The 27,129-nt window shown below is 37.7% G+C and overlaps 1 protein-coding gene across 1 annotated transcript; it reads right to left on the bottom strand.

Moving 5' to 3' along the window:
* On the bottom strand, positions 1-26,562 carry LOC104082318 (constitutive coactivator of PPAR-gamma-like protein 1). Its single transcript, XM_009585401.1, has 10 exons — positions 26,533-26,562; positions 24,343-24,589; positions 19,341-19,423; positions 10,146-10,274; positions 9,590-9,686; positions 8,394-8,494; positions 7,824-8,107; positions 6,322-6,409; positions 2,794-3,018; positions 1-267 (listed from the first exon to the last, which is right to left on the bottom strand). The coding sequence occupies exons 1-10, from the start codon at positions 26,560-26,562 to the stop codon at positions 1-3; spliced, it is 1,551 nt and encodes a 516-aa protein (XP_009583696.1).
* Between the last annotated feature and the right edge of the window lie 567 nt (positions 26,563-27,129).

Below are 27,129 nucleotides of genomic sequence, written 5' to 3'. Positions count from 1 at the left end.
TTAGCGACTATTCTCATTCAAATCACGGTACAAACGGATATGAAAACATAGCAAAGGGAAGAGAAATAAAGAATGGATTCTACAGTACATACATTCTGGTGGAAGTCTGTTCTTTCTAAAAGCAAGTCTTTCAGTTTTCTTTCTGCTTTCTGCCAAACTAAACAGGACTCCGTAAACATACTGACGGACTGGCCTATAAAGGAGAGCAGCAGGAGGCAGGTCTTTGTTGGCTTCATCTTCTATAGAAACGGCAATTTTGATTTCACCCTTTTGCATGAAAGAAAGCAGAAAAATAGGACATGTTATAGTGAACAGAAAGTATTTACGTACGCATGGCAACTCTAACCAGCTCTAATATAAACCTCATCTAGTCAAGAAAAATGTGATTCAGCACTAATGTGGATCTATATATGTGAAGGTAACAGCAGAGGAGGATTACCCTACAATCTTCTTGCTTTCCTCCAATAAGTCTCCAGGCTCTGACTATCCCTATTGCTCTCCTCTTTCTCTTCTCCATCACACACCCTTTTTTTTTTGTCTGGACTATTTGTAGGTGAGGATTACCTAAATATTGGTCTTCAAATATGGATACTTTGAGGAGTGAAACAGTACACGTGAAAATACAGTAATGTGCATATAGATAGTCAAAGCATATTTGAAGCTGATCTAGATTTCAAACAGCTATTTTAAAAAATATTCATGCTGTTTAAAAACACCAGTCTTTCTAGTGCAAGGATTTGAAACAGTATTGGGGACTCACTGTAAACAACATTATGAGAAGACCTGGTCAAAAAATCCTAACTGGGAATTACATAAGTAAGGTTGGATTTGAATGTATATAAATAAAGCTTTAGCGTTTTATACTTTTTCAGAAAAAAGCAGGAAAGAACCTTCCAACATTCTCTTTCAAAACAGCAGCAACATTCTGCTTTCTGTGTCTGCGCATCCAACCATGTTAAGATTTTCTTGGAAAATGACTGACTTCACTGCATTGCTCCCAAATACCAGCCTTTATTTTCAACATTGACAAGCAAGCGCTCTGTTTTGCTACTTTCGATTAAAAAAACATTTAAACTCTCCCAGTAATGAATACTGTAGGTGACATCTTGGAGTGATTACATTAGGATATTGTCAGGTTTAACTCAGACAACGCTGCTTTAGGTGTAAGGTATGTCTGAAAGGTCTCTCTCTATACATACAGCAACATAACCTGAAACACCTCTAAGTGCCAACTTCTAAAGAATCCCGTAATTATACAACAAGATATCTGTCAGTGTACCCATGGTATACTTTAGGTCGCCTGTGCGTACTTGTTCAAAAGCATTTCAGAGAATGGGGAAAGAAAAACAGTCTTAAGTAGTACCAATTTATTTTTGGTAGTTTGACTTTTTTTCTCTGTTGGGAGTGGATTTCTCAAATGCAGGCATTTAATTCATTTCTTCCCATTGTGAAATACGGTATTAAGTAGTATTTAAATGTACTAAGAATATTTGGGTATGCAAAGTATGAAACAGAACTGGCATCAATGGTCTTCATACGCCTTTTGATTCTTCCCCACTTCGATAAAGAAGGGAAGCATAAGAATATGACAGCAATACAAGCTATGGTGCAAAACGAACACATGGGAAATAGGAAATCCAAAGCTCAACCTTGAAGCAGAAACTTCTCTTTTTATGGATTTCAGATCCCCATCTACGGTCCTTATTGTCCTGAAGAGGATTTTTAAGATGAATACAAGTTAACAGGAATGTGGACAGTGCCGTTTTGCTAGATGCTGTACAAATATGTACATTGAATGGGCTTTATGTATGAGAACCAGTAGTAAGCGTTTTGAACCCTAAAGAGGAAGAAGATTGAAGTTGTCTCGTTGTGGGACTCATCTGTTTGCACTTAGAAGGAACAATGAACTTATGTCTTTTGAGACTAGATTAAGTCAAATACAGAGCTGTGCAGGAACACCACTGCTCTGGGCTCCTTCCCAGTTCAACACAGAGCAGACTTCAGCAGCTTCCAGACACTGAAGCAGGTTATCACTGCATATTTCTGTAAGAAGCTCTCCCATTGCTTTTCAGGGTGTCCTCATGCGGCCATTCAGGTAGATTTTTTTACTGGACACACTGAGCAGACAGAGTCCTGTGTGAAAATGCTTGCAGCTTACCTGGGATTTGAAGGCTAGCACATAAAATAGCCAAGCCAAAAAAAGAAAGGCATCAGAAACGTTCTGCCAAACTCAAATGAACAAAAATTCAGAACATCATTGAGTTCATCTATAATTACATTTTAGGATTATACAAAAGGGATTTCTTAGAGCTGCTATGTTTCTATCAGGGCTAGCTACCAAGGATGGGAGGGATCAAATTGTGAGGGAAAACAATCTAAGTATTTTTGAACACTGAAAATAGAAAAGACTTGGCACAGACACCAAAGCACATACGCAGGAAGTTTTAGATGGAAGTGGACTCTATATAAAACCACACACACATATACACACACATACACAAACATATACACATGCATAGAGATATAAAAATATCTAGGAAATATTCAGGAAAAGTGAATAATTTTGTAAGTAAGCACTTCTAATTACAGTCATCTCATATTTATTGGAACAATGTACCAGACCAGATCAGTAGTTAGAAAACAGGGAAAAAAGATTGTTAGAAGCTCTAAAAATGGACCAAAACTCAAAGCATTAAAAGGATGTAAATTTATGATACTCTTTAGCCAGAAATGTAAGTGCAATTATCTTTACAGAAACATTATTTCACAGCACAGAATTTTTAAATGTCATACCTTGGTTAGGACATGAAAGATGTAGGGATACATTAACCCCTTCTTGTGCCTGTGTTCTGCCACTCTTAATACTTCAGGTGCTACAGGAGGTAATGGAGGGGTGGTAATATCCATGTGGTTTCTGGTGGGCATTGACAACAGGCATGGGATTTGTGGATTACTGGTTTGATTCCCTTTGACATCAGCTGCCTGACTTCCTGAAGAAGCACTAGAGGAACCTTCTGCCTATAACAGAATATACAAAGTAAAGTGCTTTTGAATGTGTACAAAAACATACCAGAAGATCAGCCAAGAGAAACAGCAAATTTCCTTCACCCACAATGAAAATAGTAAGTCTTCACATTATGTTGTATCAGTATGTAGAATGCATTATAATTTTCAGAAAATGTAAACTTTCAGCTATTGTTTGCTAGCAGAAGCAAATTACTGAAAAAATAAATATTATTGTAAAGCTTTAACTTACTAACAGCAACAGTAATTATTATTTTAATTTTTAATTGCACAATGCAGAAGGGGGACTGATGACCTCCTAATGAAATGTGAATGACCTCTTAACTAAGTACTTCCAAGATACTACCAACTAAATAGGTTAACTAACAGTCACAAAGTCTATAATTTATCTAGACTTCCATTAAGACATCCCTTCACAGTTTGCATTTCTAAATGAAGCAGGAGAAACTACAGTTCAATTTAAAGACATGCAAAATATATAGCGTCTGTACACAAAAGTCTTGTACATGTTTTTTTTTCTTTTTTAACATAAATTCTTTTCTCTGAGAAGATTGTAAGAGAAAATGACAACATTCTCTGACTGCAAGATTAAACTGGCATTTTATTCCATTTCTAGAAATGTAGTTCACAAATTCATAGAAAAAACATGACGCATAAAAATATACTGTAAACCTCCCGGTGAATAAGCCTTTCGTAAGAATTTATGTTGTATCTATGTTTATATTGTATACTACCAAAAAAGTAGTTCATTCCTAAAAATGCTTGTCTTCAAAACTGAAAGTTGTTTTTAGCTTGAGTTCATACTAGTTTTGTGCCTATAAACTATTACAGTAATATTCAAAACTTTTGAGAGTGAAATTGAATTTCTTCACTTGATGATACATCATGCATGAGTACTTTCACAATTTGTGTAGAAATTTTCACATGCTTCATAAGACTTTAAAAGCAAAGCTGAAACATAAATTGCCGAAGCCATGAAATCCCACAGAACAAGTAACAAAAAAATAGGCCCAAACAAGCTCAGCTTGTTCACTTCAGGCTCTTACGAAAAATAGAAACCTGCATGTAAAAACAAAAACCCCCCCCCACAACCTCCAAAACCCTTCCATAGGAAGGTATATATTAGTGAAAACATGATCTAGCAAAGTATCAAAGGGGCAACGTTATTTTCAGATTACATTTTAAGCACACAATCAAAGAGGACATTACTGAAAGATTATATTGGTAATCCAGACTTCATTTTATTTATAAAAATGAAAATATACAGAAGAAATGGTTAAAACCTGTAAACCAGAACACTTCTAATACAGTATGCTAATACAGAATGTTTTTTATAAACTTAAGCTATCACAGCTCTATTAAATCCGTGTTATATTATCACATATATTTCTTTACCGGTTTAAAGATTTCTGCCCGTCTTCTACTACCCCAGCAACTAAAAGTCAGTGATACCGGACCACAAAGAGAAGTTTACAGAACTGCCCATTACTGGGGGCACAGAGGGAAGAAGAGAAAAAACCCCAAATGATAGCAATGCTTTCCCTGTTTGCACTACCCAGGTTCTTCCTGGATCTGCTCCAGCAGTATTCAAACACCTAAGCTGAGGAACTACCACAGTTAAAAGTATTTTTTCTTCTTTAGTAATATACATCCACCCAAATGAGATGAGCATACCTTTGTCATGTATAATCACACAGTGAGACAACTACGAGCAAGGAATTTTGACATTTAAGTCAAGTGAAAGGAGTGTCAAGATTGCTGCTACCTGTCTGATCTACGCTAGATTTTCAGCACTTCAAATTACCTCAGAAATTCACATAGCTCATTCAGTTGAAATCTTCAGGAAATATTTCTTTTTTTTTTAATCATTAATATATATCTCTCTAGGAAATGAGTTCATCTACAAAACGCACTCATAGTCCTCCCTGCCATGCTCAACAGATGCAACTGTCTTCTCCTGCTACTGAAGGCTGAAGAAGTGGTTTGATACTAAAAAAAAATAGGCAAGTAAAACTCACAAGCATTTACACTAAACTGGATACATTTAAGTTGGACTGCATGCATACATCTACTGGAAAGTTTAATCACTGCTTATACAGCTCTAATTCTGCGTGTACAAAGACAGGCAGACAGACTTGCCATGCAGCATCTCCCACCCGTCCATTGCCCAGCTCCAGGGGCGGCACCACCACCGCTCCGGCTGCTCCCCCCCTCTGCTTCCCTCCTCTGCAGGACATCGGGCTGCGCAGCACACACGCAGGGCTGCAGCTGGGACGCGCCGGGCTTCATACATGGCCCGCAATACAGAGCGGAAAGGAATGTAACAGGTCAAATTAGCATTTGCATATGGTGACTAATCTGCAGGCAGATACAGTTATTGTACGGGGTGTAGTCTGCAAAAATAATAACCACTGATGGATGAAATCATCAGCTTGGTATTTTAAGCACAAAGCCCAAGTTTACTGGAATTTCTATGCCAAAGGTACAGGGAAAATGTTCTGTTTGTCTACAGAGTAAGTAACTCGTGACTGTTTTTTTTGACACAAAATTAACAGTTGGTGTATAGTTCCATCTCAAAGATGCAGCGATATTAAGTGGAAATGCTTTGAATTTTCTTCATAAACATGGTTCAAACTTGGAATACAGAACACCATACTCTTGATTTGATAATGGTTCTAAATCTTGAAGAAATTTAATAGGATAATGTTAAGTCTTTATCAAGGGCTTAGTTATCCCATCCTTACTTAGTTAAGTAGCAATACATTCTAACTGGTCCCACAGAGCTACTTTAGTATGTATTATGTGAAATTCATACCAGGTGGTTATAAAGGACTTTTACTCCTCAGCTGAGCTTTAACACGCCTATAACGGTCTGTGGCTAACACCGAAAAGTGTGTTAGAGCTGTTCTCACTACACTGTAAGTTATATGATATGAACCGTGAACCCACGGACACTTAGACTACTATACTTCTCAGTAAAAATCAAAACAGTGCACTACTGTAAACACGCGTAGTGATATCCAAGGATGAGATTGTTAGCTAAGGAGGAAACAAGTTTATTGGTTTCTTTCTATGTTTTATCTAGCATTTTCTAATACATCCTACTTAATTTTCATTTTTATGTATATGCTACAATATTCCTTGGAAAACATCTTACTGTACTTTAAAGCTGTTGTTTAGTAAAGGTGTGAAGGTTTACACTAAATCTTACAGATCAATATTGAAAATTCTACTCAGCTTGTTGTAAAGCTTTAATACAAAATAATAAATTGTGATGTTTGGAACTTAAGGAATTACCTTTGTTTGGTCTCCCAGCTCCGCACGCGTTTGGCTTTCTGACTGGGTTCCTGTTTTTTCCCAGCCTATTTTGTTCCCACTGACATGGCTGAAGGACAACAGAAAGAAAAACATAGTATTAACGTGCTGTTTAAGATACAATGGGATAAATCCTTGGTGACTGTTACTGGAACTATGGGCCAGAGAGGACTCTGATTTTACAGGATGCTATGTATTAGAAATGTCAATCTGTAGAAGTCTCGAAGAGACTTTAATACTGACACTTACTCATTTACACTATGTCAACATTTGGATTGTATTTAAAAGCTGTATATTACAGTGACTAAATAATGTTCATACAGGAAAAAATCTTGATTGAACTTTAAATATTTGTCACTATGCCAAGTAACTTCCATCAATTAGAAGACTGTTTCTACAAACTGTGGTATGACACTGTCTAGATTTCAGTTTCTAAATTTACTCAAAATTTATTGCATGAAATGCGTAAGGCAACACTATAAAAAAAGCTGAAAAACATTGTGTTTTCTAAAGCAGTCACATTTCCAGTTCTACACTGCATGGAAGCCATGAAAACTTACTTGATTTACTAAGCAAAACACATGATAATATTTAAAGTTGACAGACTGCATCAAAAAAACAAAGTCCAAGCCATCATGCACAACTGTAGACACATTCAGAATTGAATATCTAGTAACATACTTATACTATTATACTCAACCCCAAACTTTTAGAAGCAATCAGAGACCTGCTAAAGCCCCAGGCTTTGATTCTCACACCGTAAGCCACTACACCTAACAAGACAAAGGTAAACACAAACTACTTCTGTTCAAATTTCCTTTTTGTAGGTCAGCAAGCAGTAATTAAATGAATGTCTGCACAACTTTATTGCCAAGGACAGACATATGATCTAGTGGAAGCCAGAAATACTTCTGCAGTAAACAAGGCACATTAGTAGAAGAGAGCACAAACAATTTCACTGCTGCTTTGTTCCACGCATAGCCTGTCAATGAGGGCTCTTAAGTCACTGTCCTAAATGGTGAATTTCTGCCATGCACACCAGGTTTCTTTGCAAAGCCACATTATGCTAAAATCTTAGAAGTGTAAACACTACAAATTCAGTGAAGTTCCATAGTTTTTAGCTACTGAAATTTTAATGAATTATACTGTGAAGTAGGAATATTTCTTTTATAAAAAGTAAAGAACTCTAAGGCTTTATAACATTTACCAAAATCTCACTCTCTCCTTCTTTCAATAAAACATAAGGGCAGAAGTGGAAAAACACCCAGCATTATTTGGTTTTGGATTTCTGCTTGTTAAGGAACAAGGCGACTAGAGTGAACCATGGATATGTTTGCAGTCATAGTGACCTAAAACTATTTTCTAAAGGTCTATCATATCACTAATATGCAGATTGCTTACTTTCAGGATACTGGTGAACAATTTGGAAAATAAATTGATTTTAACAGAAGCCAAGTAAGAAAATATCCTCATGAAAAACTTACTTCACTGCACCTCCATTGCCTTCATCATTGTCGGAGGACGAAGATGTAGAAGAGGCAGGAAAATAGGTTGAATCCACATGATTAGGGCTCCCACTCTGAGCTGGATTTATTGGAGAAGATCGTTCATACAATGGTGTATGTTTTCCTTCGTGAGGAATGTTACTGTAGTTGTTCTGCTCAGAAAGACTTTTTCCACCTGTTTCCAAGGTGATGGCTGGCTCAGAGAGACTATATGGGTATGGACCCTGACCTTGGGCCCCACCCTGACTGGACATCTGCTGGGCCTAAAATAAAGTGACCTTTCTTAAGTGAAGGTAACAAAAAGGCTTTTCTTTTAAAACAAAATACAGTATTTTATCAAGTAGCATTTTCCAAAGGTACACATTAAATCTCAGCCATCTTGGACATCTACAAAAATTGTTCTACCAGAGTCTGTACCATTGCTATAGTTCCAGACTTAATCAGTGAATGCCCATGCTAAAGAAGTTAGATATACCTTTCCCACCTAGATTTTAATTTGATGAGCACAGCAGGTTTCTCCCAAGGAGAAGGACAGAGGGCTATGCTTACCACAGGTTTTGCTTGTAGTGAGGTCTGTGGAATGTTAAGCATCTGAGAAGGAACATATGGTGGCACTATCCCAGGCATACCAAACTGATTTGGTCTGGCTGCTGTATTGCAAACGGGGAGGAGGGGGAAAAAGATGGGGAAAAAAAAAAAAAGGGGCAAGAAAAAAAAACCACAAACAGTCATGAAAACGCTCACTATTTGACACAAATGTTAACCTTTTTAATCCTTTTGCTTCTATGGTTTATTTATCCTTGTTCTGTTAGCATTACTGTTTTCTAGTATGCCTTTAAGTCAGTTTTATTCATTTTTGCTTTTTAATAAAAGTACTTTGCAGTTTGTGAAGTCTATTTTACTTCTCTCACCTTCTCTCAGTTCTTTGTATCTCTCATTACTGCACATTTCTATTCTACCCGGGAATCAAAGGAAGCTTAAAAGAAAAAAGCCCAAGAGATGTCATAATGAAGAAGCCGGCAAAAACAATGTCACAGAGACACATAATGCTGGTACTTTCTATCATTTGAATATTAGACCTAGAGTAGCCTTAACGTCCTTTAATGCAGGTCTTTGAATGTAAATAAAGACACCCCACCCCACCCCCAAAAAAAGAGAAGGAAAAATCTGTATTAGTATTCCAGTATGGTAACTGCAAATCTTTAGAAAATTTCGGCTCAAATTGTGTTTTTGTGTTAAGAATGAAGTATATGTAGTAAATCCTGTGATCGTACAGTTAATTTGTAAGCCCTGAGAATAATCTGCAATGCCAGAACAATTCGTGGCTGCAATTTAAGCAGGTATGTTATGGCATCGAAAAATAAAAAACCATAAAGGGATTTCTAAAACATGTCAGGTAGTTCCAGTGAGAAATAGGAAATACGTTTTATGGAACAGAATTAGAACCGTCTTCATGCTTGGAACTGGTCACCAGATTTCAGTTGTTTACAGCACCACACTCTTAAGTGTCCTAATGTTAGAACTGATGCAGCAATCAGTCCAGGTTGTTCTCCTCTTTTCGGGGAAACACAATCTCTGCATGTATCCTGTGAAAACCTTCTTTTGAAACCTCATATTCAAGGGTCAATGAAAATTGCCAGAGAATATAAACATTTTTATAAGCTTCTGCTAATAATACTATTTCTGATTTAGGGTTATGCCCGGTTTTAGTTAAAATGAAAAGCCTTATTTCTTTAATTACTTACCTAGGTAATGTGGTGGATGAAATGGCATAGGTTTATTAGTTGCTGAGTAATAAGCAACTGCTCTCTTAAATCGAGTAACTTTGTCATCTGTTCTAGACTAAAAAAAAAAAAACCAAAACCTGTCAGGAGCAAATTCAGGCATGTCACCTATAGGTCAGCACGGTACTGTAGAGTAGTTAACGTGTAACATATCACATACAGTATTAATGCCTATGGACCCTTGAAGACTATAGCACTACTCCAGCACAAGAACTACTATGTCAATCCATGTAAGGATAAAGCTTTACAATGCTACCTCCGTGTACCACCAACTGGCAATGACAGTACACAAAGCCCCTTTGGTTATCAAGAATTTAACTTCAAAGCACTGAGGGTAAATGCAGCGTTTTTACCTTCGGAAAGTGTGGAAAGTGAAATTAGGGTATCTAAGACACTGCATATACCAACAGATTCCTATTATCAACTGATGCAAAACACCATAGAATGCAATTCAACACAAATGTATAGCACAATAGGTTTAAAAAAACCCAAACCAATATTTTGCATTATACTTTACCTGTGAATGTTGAAAAACATCTTTTGCTATGGCATCCAAATCAGTGGTGTCCTGAATATTACGGACGTAGTCAGCTACGGCTTTGATCACTACGTCACAAGGTGGTAAAACTAACTGGTGAGCACGTACCTATGCAAACAAACATACATGCCAGCATGAAGTAACAGGGTAGCCCAAGATACTTCAGTTACACAGCAGAAAATTAAACTGTTTATTTACTGAAAACATATTCAAAAAATTCCGTGTTGCCAGATTTAGTACCTAAATATTTTTGGGCCTTCCACCTTTTTTTTAAGACTTCACCTTAAACAACAACTCACATGTTTTTCATCTACCGTATATTTTTATATATGTGAAACCTCACCTTTATGTAAATATTTGCTGGTTAAGTATCAGCTCCAACAACAAACAAGGTCAACAATGCTAATTATTTTACTGCTTTCTAGTTGGACATTTCCTCTAGTGCAAAATGCTTTATCTAAGGTGGATACATCCTTTTTTTTTTTAATATATATAATATGCCAGAAAATATTTTATTTTGACATAGTTTATATTCTGAATGTAAAGTGGTATCAGAATTGGTGAAAAGAGATCCACTGGGAACAGGAAGATCTCTATGTACACAGAAAAGGAGGATGGGAAAAACAAATGGAGAAAAGGAGTATCTCAAGGAAACTTATTTTCAAGATTCTACAAAAATTGGTCTAAAAATCATTATTTGAAGATTACATAGTTTAACAATTAGTGTTTTCAAATTTTGTATATTTAATTATCTGTAGTAGAATATACTCATACAGCTTCACATTATATATAACATCTCAGGCAAGAAATTATTTTTATCTCCTTTACGTTAGACAGACGAAGAATGATGTATGGATTTCTTTCGTTGCTATGATGTGAACATAGTTACTTTCTCTTTCAAGCATTTCGATATCAACATGGTTATAGGGCTGGTTACTCTTTTTGCAGTCACAGAGGAAATTCTTAAGATAATTCCACTGATAAAATAGTTTCAATATTTCAGCATTAAAATAATTGATGTTTCACCACCCAATGACACTGACTTCCCATATTCACCATTTTAAATGGATGAGAAACAGGCGCTTAAATGCATGATAAAAATTTCCCTTGAGTTAATGACCTGAGCCCATGCAGACCCTAGATTTGAGTCCACAGTACATTCTACTCAAGATGCTAGGAAAATGATGAATTCCCATTGATTCACTGGTCACTGACTCAGGCCACGGGTTTGAAAAGATAAGAATCACTTTTGACTTTGTAGCAGAAGACTTCTCTTTGTAGTAAGAAAGAGTTGGAAGAACTTTGTGGGACGACGTCCAAAGGCCCTACAGACGAAGCTCCCGCAGCTCAGCGACTGGCAGCTGCAGATGGATGTGCTGTACCAGGAAGTTCTAGACTCAGTTCTTTGGCCTGATCCCTTCTCATGTCCACATGGAGAAAGGAGGGGAACGGGATAGTCCTGGAAACCCTGGACTTCCATCTCAACACTCTCAATAGGCTCCTCCTGAAAATAAACTAAGGATTATTCAGCATATGCTTATGGGAATTACTGCTCTTACATGCACTGCGTGGCCCTATATGGGGTATAGAAACTTCAGGTCAAGCAACCACCACGGACCATTGCGAAACTAAAAGCAGTGAGCGGTGCTGCTAGCCGAGTCTGAAGAACTACTCAACCATAGGCAGTTTCTGTTACTTTTTCTCTGTGCTGCACAATGCACACACCCAGAGGGGCAGGAAAGAGGTCTCCAACTACGTGTCCTAAATTTTCGAGGATGCCTGAGGAATTTCTAAAAATTCTGTCTGGAACCTCTGTACAATTCTGGAGCATTCCACCTGTGCTTATAGGGGCAGCTAGGTTTTTGCTTTTAACATATTTTAATCTGCCTATTTGCAAAATTCAGTGATTCAAGACTTGAGTTCTATTTTTTAAGGTATGAGAAAATGTGAAAAATCTTTATGCTTGCATTCTACACAGAGGTATCATACTTTACTAGAAAATACTGCAATTCAGCCTTGTCAGAATTCTGAATACTACTTCATTAGTTTTACCTTTTCAACCTCAAAATCTGTACCACAACCCCTTTTTATTTTATATGGAGCCTACCATATGTAATTATTTTCTTTCCTGCTCTTATTTGATCCACTTATTATGCAATTTCTTAGACTGCCTTCTTCATATTTAGACCACGGAATTTTTGCCCAGATTCCCATTTTAATTAATTTCCTTCTCCTAATGTCTACTTTTTACAAATATCAGGATATTCATTTCTATACCTGGTCATTCTCTACCAGAGATGAGCTCCGCATTTTATGAGCCTAAATTAAGAACAGTTCTGTATAGCGTAGTCAGTGGCACGGCAATTATTTCTATTTCAGGTAGTAAATTCTAAATTTTCACTAGTGTGCATTCTGAATATATACAACAATACTAAATACAGATCACATTCTCATGTAAGCTTACAGTCACAAATATTGATGATAAAATTTTGCACCCAATCTGCAAGCAGAACCAATAGATTTTCTTCTCACTAGTAATCTAAGTCGTTTTATGAACACCTTCGATTTTATTTGTACGCGTAACAATCATACATCTCTAAAGCAGCTGAATCATAACATGGCTGTGTCATGTTAGATGTGCTCTCTGTATTACTACCCAAGTGTTTCTGCAATCTCTGCTTGAAAATTCAGTGGATAAAAGGAGTAAGCAATCTATCATTAGTTTTATGTGATCTCCAAGATAGTAATATTTAATAAACCATAAAGAGTCAGCATCAAGAGAAGACATCACATCACTCTAGCACTAATATTCACAGCTCAGACCCTAGAAGTATGAAGCTCAAGTGAGACATATTAAGGGCTTACTATGCGTTTCGCCCCCAGTTTAGCTGCTTTTAAACAAACTGCCTAAAGACTCACTGGAGCATATTCTTAATTCCTGAAGTGAGACCTTCTGAAAGGTTTAGAGACATTTCCGATATTTGGATTTATTTGGATTATTTTTGTCGTTGCAACGACACCCAGTCCAGGTGACAACACCCTCAAAACTAGAAATGTCATGACCTACACAGAAGCCAGAAATGAAAAGTGGAGAAATAAGGTGTATTTTCCTGATATTGAAGAAGAAAAGATTTCTACGCATTTTAGAACTTTCCAGAAATCCAAAGTTGTAGTTTTTGTACTGAATCATAAATAATGTTTCTAATACTGTTTGCATTAAAATACAGGCTAAGTCTTATTAAGTGTTAGGTATGGGAAAAATTAAGACTTAACAGCAAAAGTTACAGAAAACGTGTTCAAGGTTCAAACTTACTTTTACTTGCACACAAAGCATTTCAGAGCAAAATCAGCATCATATTTTACCAATTTCTCATTATAAGAGATGTCTTCCTAGAAACTATTTTTCTCCTTATCCTCTACAGAAGAGTTGCAGACAAGCAACAACATGGAAAATCAATTTTGGAAAGGCAAACATGGAGGTGGTTCACACACTTGGAGGTGATCAGGTTAGAAAGCATGACATCTGAAAACGGCATGGTTTCTTTGCTAGTTGTAAAAGGACTACTTCAATTTCACGACAGACCACTAACAAAAATCACAAGACCTATTAATGCACTCTGAAAAGATTAAGCGGGGAAAGGAAATTAATTCTTCATAGGTATTTGCCAAAATGAGAGGCAGAGAGTAAACATTACAAGCCTAGAAGCTACAAGATAAAAATGTCTTGGTTTTGACAAAATAAACTTGCAAAAATGTTTTATTGGAAGAGAATAGACTCACATATGCATAACTCCACAGGATTATTAGGATACTGTGGAAGGCACCTAAGATACACTTGCGAAAAACTACCCGATTCTGGGACAACTCCACTTGCCCACTGTCTCCAGGAAGTGAAGCCTTTAAAAGCTAATCAACACAAGTACCAGCATTTACTGTTGTGCCTGCTGGAAACAGATAATCAGTTTAGTTTTATTTTCAAACCATTAAAAAAAAGACCTCGAACATTCAGTTACTGTGAGGTGACACATAGGGAACATTTTTTTTTTTTACTGGTGAGAGAAAAGGCTGAAGATATGGAGAATACTATAACAAATTGCCTGGGTTTTGTTATTTTTGTCTAGTAATTTCTATCAGAGATTGAATCCAAACTGTTTGGATCTTGTACCAACCTTTGAATGTTAAAAACATTTAATCTTACAAGCTTGTAGTACATCTGATCTAATGACAAACCTTCTGAAGAGGCAAGAAGTTCCCCGGATGACTTAAAATCCTCTCAAACCAGCAAAGCTCAGCTTTTCCCTGAAGATCGGGTTATTCTATTAGAAATTCTCTCTCCTCCTCCCTCCATCCTGGTTGGGAAACTGACCTCCTTCTGCATGTCTTGATGGTAACAAGAACACACACAACATGGAGATAATTTGCTAACAATTTATACACACAGGACTCCAAGAAAACCAAATCTAAACAGAGGAACAAAAATTATGTCAGAAAGAAAAGGGGAGAGCAGACATACAAGCCAAAGATGTGATGCAGACAGACTTCATATGAGACAACCTGCGTGACAACCCTGCACACTACCGCGAACTCGAGGGCCGGGCTGCCATCCAGAAAGACCTAGACAAGCTAGAGGAATGAGCCAACGGGAACCTTCAGAAATTCTACAACTACAAAAGCAAAGTCTTGCACCTGGGCAGGAATAACCCCTGGCTACTCTGCAGGCTGGAGCTGTGCCAAAAAGGACCTGGGGCTCTTGGAAGACAGCAAACTGAACATGAGCCAGCAGGGTGCCCTGGCAGCAGAGAAGGCCAGCTGCACCCTGGGCTGTATAACAGGAGCAGAGCCAGCAGATCGAGGGATCTTGCTCCTCTGCGCTCGTTAGATCACCTCTAGAGCGCTGCATTCAGTTTTGGGCTCAAGCCAGATGTCAAAAAAGTTGAGCTAGTTCTGCAGAAGGCCATCAAGATGGTTAAGGAGTCGGAGCACTTGCTCCATGAGAAGCGAGTGAGGGAATGGGGCTTAATTCAGCCTGCCAAAGACAAGACTTTGGAGATACCTAACAGCAGCCTTCCTGAAACTACAAAAAGGTTATCAAGCACATGGAGCCAGGCTCTTCACAGTGGTGCACTGTGGAAGAACAAGAGACAACAGACATAGCCTGAAACAAGATGGGTTCAGACTGTATGCAAGGCAAAACATTTTTACCATTGGGACTGTCAAACCACGGAGCAGGCTGCCCAGACAGGTTGTGCAGTCTCCAACTTTGGAGGTTTTCAAGACTAGTCTAGGCAAAGCCCTGAGCAACCTGTTCTGACCTCAAGCTGACAATGCTTTTATCAGGAGGTTGGACTAGATGACTTCCTGTGGTCCTTTCTGACCTGCATCATCCTACGATGACCCTCAGCATCAAAAAAAAAAAAAAAAAAAAAAAAAAAAAAAAAAAAGACAGACACCTACTTGAAGCCTATCTTAAGAGTACCACCTTTGTTATCTGAGCAGCAGCAAATTACCGAAGCACCTACTTAGCATAGTAGTCTCCCTCTGGCAGACACCCTCAGTCAACAGAGAAAGACAGGAATTTCCTAGAGCAATTCAGAGAAGGAGCCTAACCTGCATATTTTAGATTGCTTTCTGGAAGCATCTCTCTTTGCCTCTCTACTGAGATGAAACAACCAAGGAGATTAGCTAACTGATTTTGCCAGGTAAAAATACATGTGGAATGTTGGATGGTGGGCATATAAAAAGTTTGCCAAAGACAGTGCAACGAATTCATCCTTTCAAAACCATCCTAACAGGAAGATGATCCACCACAAAATGAAGACGGCAATCTCATAAAGTTTCCCTGCACGCTCTTCTATTTCAGAAAGGGAGATTGCATTGAGACGTGTTTCTAAGGTTACCTTGTGAATAAAGAGTCAGCACTTCTTCGGTGGTATGTGCTCCCAAATAGGTACTAATTCATTCCAGAGATAAGCAACTGCCCTTCTAATATCATTCTGATGGTATTATACATTGATCTTGAAGCTCCATACCGTAAAAAGCTTCCCCAGAGTAAGAACCGAATTGTCTTTGTCAAAGATAAATCCCAAAGCACACAAATAAAAAGTAGTATAATGCTAGTTTCCAAACAAGGTCTAGCAGTCAAATTATTTCTCAGAAAGTCTATCAGCTGCTTTCTTGTTTCAACTTCTGATTCAGGTGGTCATTTCAGTGAACCATGCTCTCAGGCAGGTAACAGGACGCAAGCACGGGTCTACACATTTATTAGATGCATTATCTGTTTACACAGGGACATTTAGACAAACAAGATCCTGACTCAGAACAGCTTGCAGTGTCAGTTTTTGACTCTTTTTCCCTCCTGCAGCAACAGCAATTCAAATCTCTTCATTTATATTTGTCCATGGAACTTTTAACAGTTTTGCTGAGCTGATGGTCATTGTTGGCGTCTTCTGAAAGATATGGCTTTTTATCCAGCACGTGAAGATGTTGTCTTGACTGTTAGGTTCATTTCCTTCTAAATGCAAAGTACGGATTCTTCATTCAGGTTTCCATTTCCTGTCCTTCTTCCCATTTCTACTCAGCTGTTCCTAGATGAACACACCACCCTCATGTCCCTCTTTAAAACAGAGGTACAGGTTCCTCAGTATTGCCTTTTTCCACCTCACTATGTTGACACCTGAGCAGAAACACCAATTTTCTATCAGCAAAGACTGGTAGTTTCTTTTCCAAGTTACACTTTTTAATTGATGAACTAGCAAAGCATCTCTTGTAGGAAGACTAACCATTTTGCTACATCATAATAAAAGATTGAGAAAGAATGCAGAAAATAAGTTGTACATTATTAACTGTCATGGTTCTCACTAAAAAGCAGCAAGTCAGGCCATTGGGAACTGAATCTGTTAGCTTTGATGCTCAAGACCATACTGTCTTAGATCCAAAAGATTAAAATCTACACAAGGAGAAAAAGTTTTCTAAATCCTGAGTTAAATGAGATGTGGAATTAGAGCCCTTGGTTCCTGAGTATGGAGAATACTCGATAGAAACTCTAAATAGACGCACCAAAGCAAAGCTTGTAAGTATAGCTCAGGGATGACGCCCTGGGCAACCAACTTCCCCCCATTTCCAGTTTTCATGACAGCTTGCACTTTTTGTAACTGTTCTGAAACTACTTCTTGCTATCAAGCTTGTGGCTAATATAAACGTGTCTTTTAGGTTTTTTAAGCATTTATAAAATTTACAAGAAATATTGCTTTCTGCACATCTACAATTAACAGAAGAGGTCTCTACAGAGAGAGCTGTAATGACATCATTGACATCCCAGTATGTCAAATGATATTAAACTGAATTAATGAGCTACTGAAACAAGTTATAATTTCAAATCATAAGCACTGTTGAAACTGAAGTTAAAAAAAATACTAAGTTGTTCCATGACCAGTAACTAATGGAGATTAGTTTCCTGTAGACCTGTGTCCTTTTTGCTTTAGCCCTTCTTCTTTCTCTCTCTTTGACATCATTATCAGCCAGGAGACAGAAACACTGCAGTTAGTTTGGGGCACGTACTTAAAAACTGGCAAGCATGCTGCTGTGAAATTAAACAAATAACGTGTTATGCTAGCCTTTTCCCTCAATAAGGGCAGTAATTTGGGTCTTTTTCACTGATAACAGTGCATCAGTTTTCACGGAGCCTGTAACAGCCAAACGGGAACCGCTTTCAAATCTGATTAACATTGGCCAACAGATTAAATAAATACAGGGAGGACTGCCTAAGACAGCCCAGTCACGTTCTAAGGAAACCAGTTTCATTTCCTTATGATGCCAGCTACAAAGCCCAATTGGTGTTTCCACTGAAAATGTAAATCTAGAAGCAAAGATGACAAACATCTAATTTTTATTCTAATCAAATAATTCAGTATATATTTAGAAGGCTTTTCAGAAGGTCTAGGTGTCTGAAGTCATATTCTGAACTGGCTGTAGAACCAGTCTACTCAGCCTAAACCACAGAAAAGTATTCTGAACATCAGAAAGATTATCAACCACTTTGAGAGAACTCCTACATTTAAGTTTATCAACCACTTTGAGAAAAGTCCTACATTTTAACCTTTTTAGTAAAAATGAAAATACAGGCACACTCCTTCAGTCTTCCGTTTTTTCATCTCAAGTTTTACAAGGAAGTAGCAAACATGCATGCATATTTTGTTTTGCCACTACAATGTGCTGACACTTACCTTTCTAAAAACAGGAGCGGCAGCAAAATAGGGGAGGAGCGTAACATCAAATTGTCACAGCTGTTCACTAAGCAGTGCACATGCAAGCCTTAAAAACTCTGCTGAAAATCTTGAACCTGTTTTTAAATTCTACCTTCAGCAAAATAAATTACAATTTTTCAATGCTTCATAAACTTTTGGAACAGAAAAGGAAAAAATGCCACCTATTTTTGTTGTAGATGTAACAGAACAGTCTTACAGACTTTACAAAAAGCAAATTGATTTGCTGCATGGTACACCTTAGGAGAAAGGGAAAAAGATATGTCTATTGTGGCAGAGAGAAAGAAAGGTCACTGTTATCCCATTCTCTGATGTGTCCAGTTTCCCTTTTATAGCTGTCTACTTGGCAGATGCACAAAGCAAGTGTGATGAAGCAGCAGAACAGACATACGGTAAACTAAGAGCATCAGACACAAGTTACTTATCTCAAAAAAAGAAAAATCTACTAAAGGTCATGTTAGCTTTCTTGTGGAACCTATTCTCTAGCATATTTACACTTTAAGAAGTACAGAAAACTATTACACACAAACTTAGATCAATAGACAATAAAACAATATGGTAGGAAGATATCCAGCTAATTATTTTTGACAGTTGATGAACATGACTAAACAAAAAATTCTCCTCTTAAAAAAAGGAAAGAGTAAGAAGCTACATTCTCAAAGCCAAACCACACTGAAGCTATATGGCTCATGTAGCTGAAGGGCACTGAGGGGGATCACAAAGGCTAAGTTTAGCCTTGTAAGGCTAATCGCCCCAGGTATCCTCTGCAGTCAACAGAGAGGGACTGGGACACCAGAGGGTAACCGAGAACAAGAGCCTTGCATAGCTGCTGTGAATTAACCTATTACACTGCTCTGATTAACCATTATGATTGATTTTAGCTTAATCGCTTGTAGTTACTTTAAATTTGTACCTTAAGTGAAGCTAGTGGATGTTCTGGACCAAGTAAACTCCAATGAAAGGAAGCCAAATCTTCATCAGGTAGAATATGATTACCTAGAACATAACGCAGAACTTTATTTAAGTACACCATAAAACGTTACATACTGTTTCTACATGCAGCAAAACAAATTTGCAGTCAGTCCTCAATTCCCGACCAATAGGATTAGCAAAGAGAGATTAAACTTGCAGATATCTTTCTGTTACTCCAGAAAAACCTAATTAGCATGCTGCCACTGCAGCAAGATACACTTCCCTCTGTTGGAGGAGCACTCTTCCATGAAACGCAGCTCACTTACAGAAGCAACAGAGCCAGCCACAACACATGGTCTCAACCTCAACCTGGCATGTCCTATTAGGGGATCCTCAGCAGGATTTAGTAATGCAGGTGCAACAGTGTAAGAACACACTCTATTGCTCTCCGACACAAGCTGGATGCTTCCTGCATCCCAGCATGTGCCATTACTGATCAAATTCAGAGGTGCCTCTGGAATCTGCACTCTGCTCCATCATGTAGCGTGGGTCAAGCAGCAAGCTACCAGGCAGATTTATCTAACCCTCAGCAACCAGGCAGCTCCGATGACACTTAGCAGGTTCCCAGTTCCTGAAGTTTCTTTTGCTGACCTGACCAGGTCAGACAGGAGCCTGGACTGGCAGCATCAAAGTAACTGGGAAATGAAGTAGTTGTTTCAATGAATAGAGGTAGTGGCTATATTTACGAAGCTGTTCATACCAAACGGAAGATCACTTAAATTATTCTGTTTTTTTTTTTTTCCAAAGCACATCACGCCCAGAAAAAACCCTAAAAAATTCTTACTAGGAAACATCTCAAACATTTGAGTTAATCAAAGACTAACTAATCAACCACTGACACAGTTCAGTGTCTGTGGATCCAAACTTTACGAAGAGCTAAACAGAATGTATTAATGCACTTCTGGTAGAAAACTTACGGATATTTTCAATATCTGGTTTTATAGAGCTGCAGCTTAGCAGTGAATGCACAGTTCTCATTGCTGTTAATATATTTACAGCTTTTTTTTTTTTTGTAATTTCACAGTTTGGACAACATCTTGAACTCTCACCTATTCATAAAGAATATGACAAGATTCTTTGAATATGACAATTGTTTACTTTCTCAATATTTTGCTTGTAAAATAATTTAGTTTGCTTTTAATGCTTTTTAGCATGTGAAGTCCAAGAAAGTTGTCCATTGCCTGGCAACTAGTAGATGCCCTCTTAGAGAGGGAAGTCTTCGTGTCCAATCAATACTTTACCTACTGCTGAGATCTCCAGCAAAGAGACATTATAATCTTCATTCATTAGGAGCTAAACTTTAAACTCACATCAGAAAGATTCAACAAGTTTGTATATAACAGCCACATTCTTACTAATCTAATCAAGGTAGGATTAGACAGCCTTTATAATGCAGGTCTGAAAAAATCAATTACAGGCCACTAGACAATTTTGTGGTAACTCACAATAACTCCTGCAGATGCTAAGATTACCTTTTAAAACAGTCAGAGCTTCTCTCCCTTCCACCAAAACCTCAATCTTGTTTGGTCTCCATCTGTCATTTCAGTTAATTCCATCCCCTTGAACACACACATAAGACAGTCTGACCATTTGATCAATTCTCACCACATACTGAATTGTAGAATTCAGGACGTTGAAGTGCAGCAGTGTCTTCTGTAGTCCAGATAAGAAGTGATGCCTGTACTTACCTTACGTAGTTCTAAAATTTTACTGAGAAACAGAATGAGACTACATAACTAAACACGCTACAAAGTACTGTCACAGTGGGAAAGAGATCAATGTTACATAAGCAACCTCTATTTCTTGACCTGGCTGAACAACCTCAACATATATTGATTTTTCCCATTTTAATGACTTATTATAGTGTACGCCTTAGGTTTTTTTAAAGCAATTAGATACTAATTGAAGCCACTGCCCTTTCTAAAGAGTTCACTGAATTACAGCCCTATACCTCACACTGTGTTTGTTTTTCTACTGCTGAAGCTTGGTTTTGTTTTTTTTTTAATCATTCTGAAGTATCTGAGTCAAAATTTACAAAAGAACCCAAATCAACTCCCTGTTTACATCAACAGCAATTAGGACAGAACTTTTTAAGAGCACACTCTCAGAGGACACAGTATCTTGGCCACATTTTAACTACCCATGACAAGGATACTCTTTATATTATAAAGCTAGAACTACAAAACCCTTCTGCATGAAAAGCTGTAAGAAGGAAAAAGCCACAAAACAAACCAACCAACCAGTGTATACATAACCTTCTCAGAAAGTAATCTTTAAAATTTGCCTAGTTGGTACAGTCAGAAAAATATTTTGCTGGAATACTTCAATAGAGACTTTACCCCTGAACATAACTCAAACCCAAATAATTTGCCATTGAGAACGGTTTTTTAATTGACTAGTTAGGTGTCGTTCCTCAGGCTCCTCCAACTGCTGAATGTTTGGCTGAACCATTCAAGATTTTTTTCTCTTTCCAGCGTCTGCAAATTGACCCTTGAAGGTAATGACAAGAAAGTATCTGAAAACAAAGAACTTTGAGTTTTTCGTATACAGGGAAACGGATTTGCAGACCTAAAGCTCAATACTGATACAGCTATTGTGATAGTTTCGGCCTTCTGTAAACATTAAACCAGCAGCTTAACTGCAATTATTTCAGAATACATTCATTTATTCCTAAACAAAATACTAGCATGGGGAGTTACACTGATGTACCCAGAACAGAAGAGCAATGTAACAGATTCATATGCCCTCCCATGTAATCAAGTGCTCACTTATTCTTTCCCATTGTGATTTTCTTAATTCTGCTTATGAGGTTCAAAAGAGACCCGAAGAGGCCACAGGAGCAAGGGCAGAATAACCTGTGAAGCCAGACAAGCCCCCAGATATTAAATAAAAACATAAAAATTTAGATCTGAACAAGCTACCCTGCTTTAAACATATGCCACACTACACACAATTATGTGCCTATATGCATTTAATATTTTATTAAAAAAACTGAAGTTACTATACTCCTGAGGTTGCAAAAGTTAAAAAATGTTGCTAGTACTTTAAGTCAAACAGTATCTGTTTGTTGTAAGCTTATATAATCATTGTTTCTATCACCAAATACCTAGGTTTTGTAATATTGACTAATATTAAAAAAAAAAAAAGAACACTCATCGTAGGAAGACCTCTGAAGTATCTTCTGTTCTAACCCTGACTCCCATAAACTTTACTCTATTCTGCTTACTCATACTGAATACACACACAAAAGAAATGCAAAAGAATACACAAAACTAAACTTTAGCTGAACTGGGTTTTTTTTAACCTTTGTACCAATTTGGAAAAAAAAAAAAAGCTACAAAATGACCTCAAGTTTCTTTCTCCTAAAAGCAAGCTGAAAAGTATTTCGTCACGTAATATATCAAGAGAGAAAAATATTCAAGAGCTTCTTGCATAAAGTTGCAAAACCTTCAGAAAATTTACCAGAATATTTTTCACCTACCATTTAGCATAACCAAGCTATGCCTCAACTGGCCATGCAGCTGTAATTCTGTGACAGGTTAAAACGATGTCATTCACATGTACTTCACATTAATTCCATAAAGCATATCTGCAACTGTGAAACTGCTTTTCAAGCAGTAATTCTTACTCACTGAATTGGCATGCAACAACTTATTTATAGACTCCAAAACAAAGCCCAGCAATAGTAGTCTGTCATGCAATTTACACAGGGTTTTTGTTTTAAATTGCAGCTCAGCCAATCATTCCTCCATACAGCCATGCAGGCAGGTAACCATTCTGGATATGAAAAAACACACGCTAACAAAACACAACTTCAACTAGTCAAATACTTGTGGCTTTCTACTGCAAGATGCATTGGTTCTTTCCTTAACATGTAAGGTACCTGCCTGGACTAGAAACAATTGAATATTAAAGACTACTAAAATATTCGTATGCTAAAGCAATAATACATAGCCTCCCTCATTCACAGCTTCAAATGAGAAGTTGTATTCTTCTGTCATGTACCCATACTAAAACACAAAGTCAGTGAGAAAATAAAAAGAATATCCAGTTTTCTTAATTTGTTTGCTCAGTACAACAAGATCAAGAATATGGCTGCTGCGTGCTTATTTACCCAAAAAGAAGTTAGAATGCTGTTCTAAATAGATCCTATTCATTGGAGTCAACTTTATTAGTAATTAATTCACTCTTCCATCTGAGAGAGTATGACAGCTATTCTCTACCACTATTGTGGAAATAGAGTGTGTTAAAGGTGTCCCATTTAAGCAGAGATGTGAGACTGAAGTCCTTCCTACCTATACTCCTTAAAGATACTACACCATTTGGCATTAGAAGCAGGAGTGCTAAGAAACCATCCAAACAAAACTAACGTAATGGTAAGATGCTGGTCGCCTGTGCTTTCAGAAATGTGGAGTTTCACTCAATTATGTAGTATAATATATTTCTGGTGCAACTGACGTCCAACACTCATTTCCGAGGGAAAAAAAAGCCCCTGCAATCCAAACATCTTCACTCCATGTATGTCATTTTTAGGTAGAATATGAAACAGGACAGAAGCATGCTTTCCTAATCTGGAAAGCATATTATTAAAAGTAGATCTCCTATACTATGTAAGACCAAAACTAGTAGAACCACAATTGTCCCAATTCCCCCCCACCCACTGAGAACATTTTGGTATGCAGAGCTTTGCAGAATTCTTACTTTCTACTCTTGTTTCTAGACAGCCACAATTTGCATCGCTCGCAGGTCTCTACAAATTCGGCATGTCTGGCCTCATAAAAACGCATCCGGCCCACCTCAAGTATAGTAGGAATGTCTGAAACAAAGGGATGTCTTCCCCTAGGTGCTTTGTCAAATTATACACACGTATTTCAAAACAGTTAATAGAAACTGCAATCATAAGTCTGACTAGCAGCATCGAGTTCTTTTATTACTTCACTTACCTAAAAGAGCAGCAAAAATAGGAAAGCGATTTGGATTCAGGTCCAGTTGCTTGGCAACTTCATGCATTAGGTATTGGCTTGTTGTGAGACTTTTCCCATTACGGCTCAGTTTTAGGGCATGGGCACTGAAATAGTAAGGGATGTTGCACAATGCGTAATCGGAGTCATATGCAACCAAACCATGGAAACCTTTTTCTCTGCAGAAAGCAATTACTTCTTGATGATGATCCTCAATGCTCTGTGCAACCTATAGTGGAAGACAGAATAATTAGCTACAGTGTTAAATTGCAGTACTGATTTATCACACGTATTACGATATATTGGGTCTTTCTGAAATTATATACGTGCATTTGAAACACTTGCACTACATTTAAAGTAATTAAAAAAAATCCAATGACACAGCACATACGGACAGGATGTAAAGAGCGCTGACAAACACAACACAAAGTTCTGGAAGCCTACACACTGAAGTGGCATTATGTATTACTGAACTCATCTGAAATAACAGTTTATTATTTCTGTTTATTAACAGAAACGCTCAAACTCTAAATGTATTACTATACCAACGTCTGTATTAACTCATGGGAAAAATCTTAAGGCTGTGGATACTTAAGCAGCCCAGCAAGCCAAGACGCCCCCTTAAAAAGCAATCACAGGATCACTTTTAAAGTTTTGCAGCCCTGTTTTGAAAGAAACAAACATAACCCCAGATGAACAGAGGTAACTTTCTTGACCTTTCAAATGTCTACCTTGCTGTGTTAGGCCAAATTTTTCCCTCTTTCCACTTTCAGTCTATTCATTTATGCACAGCTGTCTCTGATGGTGCAAACTGCTTCAAGTTTATAGCCCAAACTTCTCACCTCTCAACTCACGTTGCCTAGCAAAGCACATATTTTAGGCTATGGCAATCAGATGACTAGAACAGACATGTTGTGCAGGAGAGACATGGGCCAATTCCTAACATTGGAAATATAAAAGCAACCCTTTCTTATCAAGATTATACCAAAACAAAAAACCCCAGGATAACAGGTTAGTACCTACAGTCCTGCATTTCTACACACCGTCAAGAACCGTTACAACTACAGTTTGCATACAAGCACACAAAATAAAGCAAGCCCAGCGCTTTTGATGCCTAATGCTTTTACCACCTACATACATAACAAACATTTAGTGATTCAGAAAACCCCACAGAAGTTGGGTGTTGGTATAACTTACCCTCACCAAGCATTCAATTTTAACAACGTAGATAGCAAGCTATCCCAAAATAGACTGGTACAAAACTATTAGCTTCAGTCTCCACAGTACGCATGAATAACTACAGTGTTAGTGCCAGTGATGCTATTTATTTCCTCTGCAGCCGAAACCCTGCAGAACATGAGTGAGGGTCCTACACCTCCACAGCCCGCTCCAACGGTCCCGCAGTCATCTACCTCTCAGCAAAGAGTTTTTGTCCAACAGCAAGTTTACAGTGACCCTTCCTTTCCTACTCATGCCCTTACACTTTCTGAACCTGACACTGAATTACAGTCTTCCGGTGAGGTATGTAAAATTTCGCTTTTCCCATCTAGCTTCACAAGATGTTCCCTTTCAAGCAAAATCCTGAGCAGCTGAACAGCCAGCACCTCACTCTCCGAGATATTCCTATGATCAATAACCAGCTCACTAAGCTCTCTCTACTCCTAATGCTACCACCTTATAGTCTTAAGAAAACATTACTTCTTCAGAAACGTGCTTGATGGACTGTTTCAGAGTGTTTTTGAAACTTACTTTTGTTTGTGAGAAAAACAAGCATGTTCATTTTTCTAATGATTATACTGTCACCTAGCTAATGTGTGCCTGCTGTACACAAAATTGGAAGAGACTGTAAACATTTTTGGAAAAAATTAAAGATATCAGATTTATACAGTTACTAACGCAAGGAGGGCAATTTAGGCTTTGCCACAACCCCCCCAGTCTGTACATGTTTTAAATTAGGAAAATCCCCCGATGTTTTTTTTATTAAGGATAGATTCAAATTATGTACATATATCTAAAATCAACATCTTTGCATGCATGACAACCACAGATCATCTATAAAAAACAAAGTAAGAACTCTCTTTGCAGCACTAGGTGTGACATGGGTGTGCAGATAATACAAGAGGAAACTCGGTGTGCAGCCCGCTCTGATCTGCTATGAACTATTTCCTCTACCTCCACAGCCTCCAGTTCCTCCCTCCCCATTTTATAGAGCTATCTGACACAGAAAGCTATGAGCATGAAACTGCAGTATGTTTAGGTGATACTAGAATCCACGTTCAAGTAATTGAACTGTCATGCGGAGAAGAGCTGTATTTACCAAGGTACAGTTAACCCGCAACATAAAACTCTAACAAGACGAGAGTCAGAGAAATAGCTTACAGCTCTCGCAAAAGGAGAGAGTCCGAAGATGCAACTGTGCACCCTTCAAAATCAACCCAGGGAGGGGGGACGCGGGGGAAATCACAGCCAGGAGTTTGGAATAATTTTCAAGTCTAAATCTTGTGTAAACATTAATGATGCTGGATCAGAAAGAAAGAATCCTGTCCGAGTAAACAGGCACATGCACATTTAGATACTGAGAACAAAACAAAGTCTCACCAAAATATTAAAGATATTAAGATCTCTGTTGCTTAAATATTCAAATTTTAGCTAACCTGCTTTGCATAAAAGTTTCTTTTAAGAATTATTTCCCCCTTCCCCAAACAGAAAGATACCAAGTCACAATTAAGCTAAGAACCTGTAGGATGTTTGTTATAACTTGGAGGAACC

Source organism: Fulmarus glacialis, unplaced genomic scaffold (genome assembly GCF_000690835.1).
Source record: "Fulmarus glacialis isolate BGI_N327 unplaced genomic scaffold, ASM69083v1 scaffold5029, whole genome shotgun sequence".
Taxonomy (NCBI): Eukaryota; Metazoa; Chordata; class Aves; order Procellariiformes; family Procellariidae; genus Fulmarus; species Fulmarus glacialis.
This window is presented reverse-complemented; position numbering and strand designations above follow the sequence as displayed.

Bases quoted from the DNA above. Each gene is read 5' to 3' on its own strand.
- LOC104082318 (XM_009585401.1), bottom strand. From the start codon at position 26,562: ATGGGGAGGGAGGAACTGGAGGCTGTGGAG. The intron at 19,424-24,342 runs GTAAGTGAAGTA...GTTATGTTCTAG, and splicing joins TATTTTTGCTGCTCTTTTAG to GTAATCATATTCTACCTGAT. The intron at 8,108-8,393 runs GTAAGCATAGCC...ACTTTATTTTAG, and splicing joins CACTACAAGCAAAACCTGTG to GCCCAGCAGATGTCCAGTCA.